The sequence below is a fragment of the Tetrahymena thermophila genome, assembly GCF_000189635.1.
Source record: "Tetrahymena thermophila SB210 genomic scaffold scf_8254508, whole genome shotgun sequence".
Classification (NCBI taxonomy): Eukaryota; Ciliophora; class Oligohymenophorea; order Hymenostomatida; family Tetrahymenidae; genus Tetrahymena; species Tetrahymena thermophila.
Genome location: NW_002476283.1, coordinates 1 through 11,119, shown reverse-complemented (window position 1 = coordinate 11,119; position 11,119 = coordinate 1). Strand labels below are relative to the sequence as shown.

At 20.0% G+C, this 11,119-nt stretch overlaps 3 protein-coding genes across 3 annotated transcripts; 1 reads left to right on the top strand and 2 right to left on the bottom strand. All coding sequences in view use genetic code 6, as the record gives it.

Moving 5' to 3' along the window:
* Positions 1-138: 138 nt before the first annotated feature.
* Positions 139-1,291, bottom strand: TTHERM_001579320 (oxalate/formate antiporter protein; the record flags this gene model as incomplete). The annotated part of the gene is made up of 4 exons (XM_012799123.1): positions 139-259; positions 858-947; positions 1,146-1,195; positions 1,253-1,291. The coding sequence occupies 4 exons, from the start codon at positions 1,289-1,291 to the stop codon at positions 139-141; spliced, it is 300 nt and encodes a 99-aa protein (XP_012654577.1).
* A 1,320-nt stretch (positions 1,292-2,611) lies between these two features.
* On the top strand, positions 2,612-4,146 carry TTHERM_01579320 (kinase domain protein, putative; the record flags this gene model as incomplete). The annotated part of the gene is made up of 5 exons (XM_001029343.2): positions 2,612-2,987; positions 3,068-3,275; positions 3,390-3,592; positions 3,773-3,908; positions 3,972-4,146. Exons 1-5 carry the CDS (start codon positions 2,654-2,656, stop codon positions 4,144-4,146), a joined length of 1,056 nt encoding a protein of 351 aa, XP_001029343.2. The 5' UTR covers positions 2,612-2,653.
* A 2,127-nt stretch (positions 4,147-6,273) lies between these two features.
* On the bottom strand, positions 6,274-8,268 carry TTHERM_01579310 (hypothetical protein; the record flags this gene model as incomplete). The annotated part of the gene is made up of 1 exon (XM_001029342.2): positions 6,274-8,268. A coding segment is annotated over one exon (1,995 nt), but the record flags the coding sequence as incomplete, so codon positions are not given.
* Positions 8,269-11,119: the final 2,851 nt, after the last annotated feature.

Sequence of the window (11,119 nt, the reverse complement as noted above, 5' to 3'; positions counted from 1 at the left end):
AATATATAATAAAAGCAAAAGTTGAAAATAAAATGATGAGCTAAATTAACAAAGAAAAAACAAAAAAAAAGCAAGCACAATAAAAAGAAAAAGAAAAAAGAGCTTTATTGTTTTTAATTAGTTTTTATAATTAAAATATCACAATCCAAAACAAATAAACTGTTTTTACTCAAGGTCAAGTGTCAAATTTGAGAGATTAATGCAATTTGCTAAAGCAGAACCTAAGCCTGATGCACCCATTGCACCAATTTAATTAGACCTTTTTTAATAGTGAAGAAAAAATATATCATTAAATAGTTAATTAGAAGGAAAAAATGAAGAAAAGATATGAAATAATAAGAAATAAATAATAAAAGCAAAAGTTGAAAATAAAATGATGAGCTAAATTAACAAAGAAAGAAAGAACAAAAAAAGCAAGCACAATAAAAAGAAAAAGAAAAATGAGCTTTATTGTTTTTAATTAGTTTTTATAATTAAAATATCACAATCCAAAACAAATAAACTGTTTTTACGCAAGGTTAAGTGTCAAATTTGAGAGATTAATGCAATTTGCTAAAGAAGAACCTAAGACTGATGTACCTTCATCACCAATTTAATTTCTACTTTTTAAATATTGAAGAAAAAATATATCATTAAATAGTTAATTAGAAGGAAAAAATGAAGAAAAAATATGAAATAATAAGAAATAAATAATAAAAGCAAAAGTTGAAAATAAAATGATGAGCTAAATTAACAAAGAAAGAAAGAACAAAAAAAAGCAAGCACAATAAAAAGAAAAACAAAAAAGAGCTTTATTGTTTTTTATTAGTTTTTATAATTAAAAATATCACAATCCAAAACAAATCAACTGTTTTTACTCAAGTTCAAGTGTTAAATTTGAGAGATTAATGCACTTTGCTAAATCAGAACCTAAGACTGATGCAAATTCATCACCAATTTAATTGTTACTTTTTAAATATTGAAGAAAAAATATATCATTAAATAGTTTATTAGAAGGAAAAAATGAAAATTAAGTTAAAATATAAAAAATTTTAGTTTTAACAAAAACCAATAAATAATGATGATAATTTCTATAATAAAAATTATTTAATTAAATAAATTTAAATATATAAAAAATAAAAATAAAAATAATTAATAAAATATACTAGAGATCAATATGGAGAACCTAATGATATAAAAGTGAAGAGCTTTTAAACTTTTTTTATTAATTTATATAAATTTAAAGGTTGTTAATAAAAAAATTAATAATTACTTCTTCTAATCTGTTATAATATTTAATCTATTATATCATTTATTTTTTTTTTCAAAAATATTGAATAGCAATTTATGAAATTTAATTAATAAATAATAAATGGTTAAAAAGAACAAATAAATATAATAATTAATTAATTATCAATATTAATTTATATATTTGGTTTTATGAAGAGATATCAAAGAAAAATTTATTTAGCATTCACTATTTAAACTCAGTATCTGTATTTAAAAGATATACTTAAAAATATATATAGTAGGAATTAGAGATGGCCAGTTATTTATTTAGTCATATTTGAAAAAAATCTAGTAGTTAATGTTCTTAAATATTATAAAAATAATGTTGTTTGTAGATTTTTCTGTTTTAGCTCTGTAATTTTAGGAATATTTATAATATCTCTAATTATAGAAAGATGTCATACAAAAATTTCATGGTTTGCATGCCACTAATAATGAAAAATATTTTTTATTTATTTATTTATTAAAAAATCTGATTTATATTTATATTTTTTTAATAGAATTATAATTAATTAATAATTTAATTTATTATAATTTTAAAAATAAAGTATTTTTTTACATCAAAATTTTTAAAAAAAAAAAATTAAGTTTTTAAAAATAATAAGTTTTTTTGTTTAAGAGAATTTGAAATACATTTTTTTTAAAAATTCAATCCTTAAGATTACAAGTAAATCCTCAACTTTAACTAATTATTTCAACAAAAAACTTTAATTTTAACTTATTAAAATCAACTTAAAATTTAAATAAATAAACTGGAGATAATAAATTAAAATCAATAATTAATATACAGCATAAAAATAAATATTATTCCCACTTATATTTAATTGTATTTATTTTCAAATTTTTTTAAAATCTTTAGTTTTCTTAAAGCAGCAAGATAAGTTAGTAGTAAGGCAGTTTCTAAAACTAATTTATAATTCTCCTTTGATTAATAATAACCAATTAATAAAGACAATGATAAAAAATTAATCATTCAACAAAATAAGTACATCATAAATAAATTATCCTAACCAAAACTAAATAAGTTAAGAAATGATCTTTTAATTGGATAAAAAGCAAGAATTATTAAAATTTTTGAAAAAGAAAATGAAATAACTAACAAAAATAAATCATAATTATTTGGAGGTAGTAAAAATCTAAAAATCTTGATAGCGATTAAAAAATAATCCCTAAGAATGATAGAAAAGAGATTAGCTCGTTAATAAATACAAATGTAGAGGTGAACAAAATTAAAGTTGAATTTAATGAAAATTAAAATGAACAAAATTATTCTAATACTCAATAAGCAGAATATGATGAATTAATAAATAAGGGACTAAATTAATTTTTTAATAATTTGCCCTATTATATAGAAATAATCCAAAAATACGATTAAAGTTTCAAAATGGAAGAATAATAAATTTTAAATGAATAAAAGGGAAAATAGCCTTAAAGCAGTACAATTACCTAATAAACAACTCCTCAGTCTGGTAGATATTAAACCCTCAAACAAATTATTTGTACCAAAGAGTAAAATGAAGAAAGTAAAAAAAACTAACCAATTCAACAAATCATATCAACGAATAATAAATTTTAGATGAATAAAAGAGAAAATAGCCTTTAAGCAGAAGGCATTTACATAACTAAATCATATATATCTCCTGAATTTGGATAAGAAGGTGTTGAGAGATATTAAACCCTCAAACAAATTATTTGTACCAAAGAGTAAAATGAAGAAAGTAAAAAAAACTAACCAATTCAACAAAAAAAAATCTTTAAAAAAATGCTGAGAAATTTTTAAGATAAATTATTAAATTAGGCGATCATATTAACAGTGGAGGGGAGGCAGATATATTTACAAATCAAAATGATGATAATATAGTATATAGAGTAATTAAATTAAATGAAGACAAGGATTTAAGGAAATAAGAATAAGAATTATAAAGATTTTAGGAATTATAAGAATAAAATATTTTAAATATAAATAGTTCTTATCTAATAGAAAACTAAGTTATCATTTACTCTATGTAAAAATGTTAAATGAGTCTCTATGATAAAATACATCATTAAAAAAAAGTTTTTAGACTTAGAGAAACTTTAAAATTTATTTCTACGGCATTTCATTTATTGATTGTACTTAGATAGAAGTATATTTATCATTCAGATATTAAACCAGGAAATATCTTAAAAATTGATGATAATAATTACTAATTATCTGATTTTGGTGCTTCATAGTAAGTTGATTTTATTGATCCTTTTTGTGATTATGAAATGTATACACCTGATTTTAAACCAAAAAAAAGAGAGAAAAATTTACCTTTTTATCATGATATCTATTCTTTTGGTAAACTATCCAAAAGTTATTAATGTAATTAGAAAATCAATCAGAAATTTCTAAATGTTTAAATGAATTTTTTGATGAAGAAATTTGTAAAGATGATGAAAATTCTATTAAAGTAGGTAGATTGCTTTAAATTCCCAAGAAAATTTGTAAATATTTTAATGAAATTTACTAATGATAAAGTAATTAAGACATTCTTAGAGGAATATTTAAAATAGATAGAGCATTACTTAGTCATCAAAAAAGAAAATAAAGTATTTCAGTATGAATCATAATATTAATATGCTGAAATAGCTATTTTGATTATTTAATATTTAAGGTAAGATAACACTTCGATTAAAATTAAGGCACTGATAACTAAAAGTTATATTTTATGTAAAAGAAAAGAATATAAAGAATCTCTCGAATGTATTAATGAAATTTTTAGAGAAGATTTTAAAGATAATAGTTAGTCAGAAATCCTAATAAAATCAATTAGAATTGTAACTAAGATCTTAATAAAGCTAGCTAAATAATAAGACAAAATTATCTTAAAAGAATTAAAATAAACTGATTGAATTAATTAAATTAGTTAATAAAGGTGAAGAATTTGATAAATTAAAAATAAAGATAATAGAGCTTCTATTGCTAAAATCAAATGATATATATCCAATCATTAGTGATTTTGATGATTCTCTAAAAAAATAAGTTCAAACTAGAAGGAATTTGATATAGTTTATAGGATAATTATCAAATTGATTAGGTATTTAAGAAAATAAAATTGTTATGACTAATCTCTTTACAATTTAATTTAATTTATTCAAAATGATAAAACGAATCAGATTTCTTATTACAAATAAAAATTACTGAAAGAAATGGGCTTATATCTTTACAAATTTCTTTTTTAAAGAGGCGAATAGCTAGACATTAAATCATATGTTAAATATGAAAAAGAAATTTAACTCTTGCTATTAATTATTTTGAACTGCTTTAATGATGTTAAGCTAAAATCAAATTTATAAATTTAATTTGATAAAAGTATTTGGTAATTATATTCAATATTTATAAAGCTATAAAATATTTGTAGCTTTGATTAATGCAAGGATATTTTAGATAATTTAGAAAAAAAATATATAAATTAAATAGAAGATAATAATAACTAATTGCCATATAAAGAATATGTTTATTACAAAAAACTTAATGACTATTAAAAATATCTGAAAAGAAATAATATAAAAAATTATTAGTTTTTTAATGAAGAAGAAGAAATTAGATACAAAAAAAAACAAATAATTTAATCAATAAGTCTTATTGAAAAAACAATTTTTAAGAATTACAAAGAAAATAAAAATTAACCAAATATTGAGACATCTTAAAATCAAAAAGAAACAATGAGCTCACTTAATTTCATAACATACTTTTAAAGCAAAAAAATAAGTCTAAAATATATAGGTTCTTTGAAAAAATTCAATGAAGAGGTTGAATCACTTAATTCTTAGCTCAATTTTTCTAATATAATATATTATGATCTATCTAAAAAAGTAATTATTTTAATTAAAATCCTTTTACTTATAAAGAAATTTAAATTTATTTATTTTAAATAATTTTTTTTTGTCAATATTTAATTTTAGTTATTATTAAATTAAAATAAAGCTTGCATGAAAATGAGAAGAATTTTGAAGAAATTACAAATTTGAATATTGAAATATTTGGTGAAGATAAAAATGAATTGAGCTGGAAGGATCTTTAACTTTAAGAATGTAAAATTATTTGGTTAATTTAATTCAATAATTAATTAAATTTTATAAATTTTAAATGTTTTATGATAAATTTTTGATTATTTATTTATTTATTGCTCAAAGACATATTTATTAAATTATTTTATTTTATTAAATAAAATATCATAGTGAGTTTAGAGATTATAGCTTATTAAATGATCCATAATTTACTTTTCTTAGATCAAATTTGAGAAAAGTACAAGCTCTCTAATTCAAATTAGATTTTAAGTTATATGCATAATAATTGAATTTTTATTTTGAATGGCTTAAGCAAAGTAAAATTCTAAATAACAACACTGAATTAACACTTGATTTTAGGTAATTAATTGTATTAAATTACATAGTTATCTAATTTTTATTCTAAATCATATTTTTACTTTTCTTAATTTGTAAATAAATAAAATCAATATGATTTTATGTATTGCTAATCCAGGTATTGAAATTTGAAAGCTAAGTAGTTAGCCTTCTTGCTTTTTTTATTTTAATTTGTCAGAATTTATCTGATAGATCTACCTGTGATTTTATTAAAAAGAAAGGCCTTTTATTTAATTTTTTGTGAAAAATTAAAAATGATTTTTGTCTTAAAAATATTTATTAATATATTTTAATTAAAAGAAATAATAGAATATAAATTCAATTAATTTATTTTATATATATTATTAGATATTTTCTATTAAAGATATATCTCAAATGGTATAGGATTTTTATTTTTGTTTTTTAAAATTGGATTAAGCTCAGTTGCACAAATTATACATAAAGAAAGTAATTTCAAATTTATAAAAAATAAAGCTAATTTTTCTACAAGAAATAAATAACATTTAATTATTACTTAAATCAATTTTATTGTTTTTTAAGAATATCTATCATATATTCATTTTAGAATAATTTGATTTTATAAAATAATTTTTTTTAAATTAAAAAAAGAACTCAATCTTCAAATTCATCTACAATAAAGGCTTCTCTTAAAATATTTTTATCTAAATTATTCGCTAACCAAAAATATAATGAGAGATCTTTTAATTCTGTAAATTTATCTTTCATGTCATCTCTAAGTTCTATTTTATAATTTTTATTTGGATAATCTAAAATCTGCAACAACTTACCATCCTACCAAACTCTCAATTCTATCATATCATCTTTACTCATGCAAAATTCATTGCCTTTTATAAATTTAGATATACCCCTATCATTATAATACTTGATTTTTTCATCTTTTAGTTCAAAATAACAACTTAAATTTTAATTGCTCCCCAATAAATTATTCTTTTGTTAATTTTACATGAGCCCAAGTATATAATAAGCATTAGAATCTTTAGTTTATAATTAGATTCTAAAAATGTATTTTTTTTTAGGTTATAATATCATTTATGAAACACAATTTGTTTCTTTTGCTTTACAATTCCCAGAATAATTAGATTCATCTATATAAATTTCAAATTATTTATAATTATTTTATTTAATTTATATCTTTTATTTGCCATCTTCTAATTCACTTTTTTCAAATAAAATTTAATTTAAAATATCTTTTTTCTTACATTTCAAAAGTTGAAAAAGTGGAAATTATTAAGAATACCTATCTAAATCATTTTCATCAAATTATTATTTTTAAATAATTTCACAAATAACAATTATTTAATCAGAATTTAGTTTTTTCAAGCATTCTAATTTTTAAACATCACTGTGCAACTAGCTAAAATTAATTTACTTTTAGAAGACTTATGTTTCTACTAAGTAATTTACAAATTATTTTTTGAAATTTTCATTTACAAAGTTCAATTTGCTATTTAAAATATTTATTATTCTGGTTAAATTTTCTGACTATTAAATTTACTGTAAATAATTTTGATCATTTTCCAATTTGATCAAATTTTCTACATATTCATTAATACTTTATAATTTTTCATCATTTATTTAAGAAAATTGTATTGGTTGTTTATTTTCTTTGAAAATATTATCAAACTAAATTTTACTTAGCAATTGATTTAATTTAGTTAATTCTTTTCTCGCAGATTCCAAAAATGCTTCGTTACAATAATTTGATTTATTAGAAATTAATTACATCAATTTTTCTGCATTATTGTTATTATTTATACTTTGTTAATTATCGCTAATTTGACTTTAAATAGATTTTTATTAGCCAAGAAAATCTTTATTTTCATTCAATTTAATTTCATCTACAAAATCTAAAACTTGCTACTTTAGTGCGTTTAGATAGTCAAAATCAATTATATATTCTATTTAATCGCATTGTTTAAGTAATTCCTCAATTTATTTTGTATTGCTTTCTTTTTTAGTTTCAAAAGAATAAATAAAGTCTTTACACTTCTGTTGATGTTTGTCAAAGGACTCTTTCTAATTCTCTAAAAGTAAATTCCTTAAGCTTAGAATTTAAGATATTTGCTAATACTTTTTCATGATTTGCTCTTTATTGAAAGGAAGATCCAAAACATGATTAATCATTATCTTCTGATTGAAATCTATTTTTTTAATGATTTCATCCTTGAAATGGGCGAAAAAGCTGTTGATTTAGTCTAAAATCTTGTCTGTAGATACAATATTCTAAGATTTCAATTGCAACATTTTGATTAGTGATTAATCTTTGAGAGGAGGCCATTTAAATTGGAATTCTGTTTCTGCTTTTTCAATGATTTGAGAGATAGTCATGTAGTTAACTCCTTTTAAGTCTAAATCCTAGTCGAAGCATTAATCGCAGAGAAATATGTTTGCGTTAGGTTAATTAGACACTCCAATTACTTGTATAAAAGTGATCTTTTTATCTGGATGAAAAATGCAATTTTAATTAGATAATTCACTAAGTTATAAGTTATCCATTTGTAAACCTTTCTTTATTCTTTTGTATTCTTCTTTATTATTATTAATTAATAATTTCCTTTTGTTTTTATGAATAAAATTGTTTATTTGTACAGAATTCTCTCTCCCTATAAAAATAAATATAAGGGATAGACATTTCTCAATAAAATATATAAGTGAAAGAAGAAGTCTGATTATGTATGTATCTTTTTCATAATTCAAAATAAATAAATGTATAAATTAAGGTGTGATGCAAGTACTTATCTTAAAGGATTTATCTAATTTACTTACTATTTTAGTAATATTTTTAATTTCATATTATTTTTGCAATATAGTTCTAAAATACTCTTACCTCATTAGCTTTAACTTCCAGTTCTCCTGATTAGGTAAATGGTTTGAGGTATGACCATTTATTAATATCTATTTTTTAAAATTAATCTAAATTGATGGAGAATACTTCATTTTTTTCAAATATCAATAAAATAAGTATAAATTTAACAAATATTATTAAAATTAATTTTAATTTTAAAAATTGAAATGAATATATAAATGTATTGCTTTATTAACACTAGATAGATTTCAGTTTTAAAAACTAACTTTAAGAAATTGATATTTTATCATAAACAAATGACACTAATGAGAATCAGTCACTGGGTTCGTGTTCTCATAGTATCATTTTTAATGATATTTATAAATATAAAATCAATAATAAAATCTATCTATTTATATTTTAGGTTAAAAACACCTTTTCAAAATATTTTATAATAAAATATATAATATTATTCAAACATTTTATATTTATTCATCCTTTTTTCACAAGTTGCTTATCAAAAGAAATGAATATTAAAGACAACTAATCTTTTTGATTTAAGACACTTGCTTTTTACCTTGAGTTTTTATGAGGCATTCTTTGAGCTAAACATTTTATAATAAATTTGTGTAAATTATTAATAAATATCAAAATAGAATAAACTTTTAAATTATAAATTATTCTTTAAATTAATAAATAAAATAATATTAGTAGAATAAAAAAGATAAAAAATTAAAATAAATAAAAGTTATCAAATAAATTTAAAGAGCTTTTTTGTTTTATATTCATTTTTATAATTTAAAATATCACAATCCAAAACAAATAAACTATTTTTACGAAAGTTCAAGTGTCAAATTTGAGAGATTAATTGAATTTGCTAAAGCAGAGCCTAAGCCTGATGCACCTCTATAACCAATTTAATTGTCACTTTTTAAATATTGAAGAAAAAATATTATATTAAATAGTTAATTAGAAGGAAAAAATGAAGAAAAAATATGAAATAATAAGAAATAAATAATAAAAGCAAAAGTTGAAAATAAAATGATGAGCTAAATTAACAAAGAAAGAACAAAAAAAAGCAAGCACAATAAAAACAATAAAAAGAAAAAGAAAAAAGAGCTTTATTGTTTTTAATTAGTTTTTATAATTAAAAATATCACAATCCAAAACAAATAAACTGTTTTTACCGAAGGTGAAGTGTCAAATTTGAGAGATTAATGCAATTTGCTAAAGCAGAACCTAAGCCTGATGCACCTTCATCACCAATTTGATTGCCAACTTTTTAAATATTGAAGAAAAAATATATCATTAAATAGTTAATTAGAAGGAAAAAATGAAGAAAAAATATGAAATAATAAGAAATAAATAATAAAAGCAAAAGTTGAAAAATAAAATGATGAGCTAAATTAACAAAGAAAGAAAACAAAAAAAAAGCAAACACAATAAAAAGAAAAAGAAAAAAGAGCTTTATTGTTTTTAATTAGTTTTTATAATTAAAAATATCACAATCCAAAACAAATAAACTGTTTTTACCGAAAGGTCAAGTGTCAAATTTGTGAGATTAATGCAATTTGCTAAAAAAGAACCTAAGCCTGATACACCTTCATCACCAATATAATTTCTACTTTTTAAATATTGAACAAAAAATATATCATTAAATAGTTAATTAGAAGGAAAAAATGAAGAAAAAATATGAAATAATAAGAAATAAATAATAAAAGCAAAAATTGAAAAATAAAATTATGAGCTAAATTAACAAAGAAAGAACAAAAAAAAAGCAAGCACAATAAAAAGAAAAAGAAAAAAGAGCTTTATTGTTTTTAATTAGTTTTTATAATTAAAAATATCACAATCCAAAACAAATAAACTGTTTTTACCTAAGTTCAAGTGTCAAATTTGAGAGATTAATGCAATTTGCTAAAGCAGAACCTAAGCCTGATGCACCATTGCATCCAATTTAATTGTCAACTTTTTAAATATTGAAGAAAAAATATTACATTAAATAGTTAATTAGAAGGAAAAAATGAAGAAAAAATATGAAATAATAAGAAATAAATAATAAAAGCAAAAGTTGAAAATAAAATGATGAGCTAAATTAACAAAGAAAGAAAGAACAAAAAAAAAGCAAACACAATAAAAAGAAAAAGAAAAAAGAGCTTTATTGTTTTTAATTAGTTTTTATAATTAAAAATATCACAATCCAAAACAAATAAACTGTTTTTACCGAAGGTCAAGTGTCAAATTTGAGAGATTAATGCAATTTGCTAAAGCAGAGCCTAAGCCTGATACACCTTCATCACCAATATAATTTCTACTTTTTAAATATTGAACAAAAAATATTACATTAAATAGTTAATTAGAAGGAAAAAATGAAGAAAAAATATGAAATAATAAGAAATAAATAATAAAAGCAAAAGTTGAAAAATAAAATTATGAGCTAAATTAACAAAGAAAGAACAAAAAAAAAGCAAGCACAATAAAAAGAAAAAGAAAAAAGAGCTTTATTGTTTTTAATTAGTTTTTATAATTAAAAATATCACAATCCAAAACAAATAAACTGTTTTTACCTAAGTTCAAGTGTCAAATTTGAGAGATTAATGCAATTTGCTAAAGCAGAACCTAAGCCTGATGCACCTTCATCACCCAATTTAA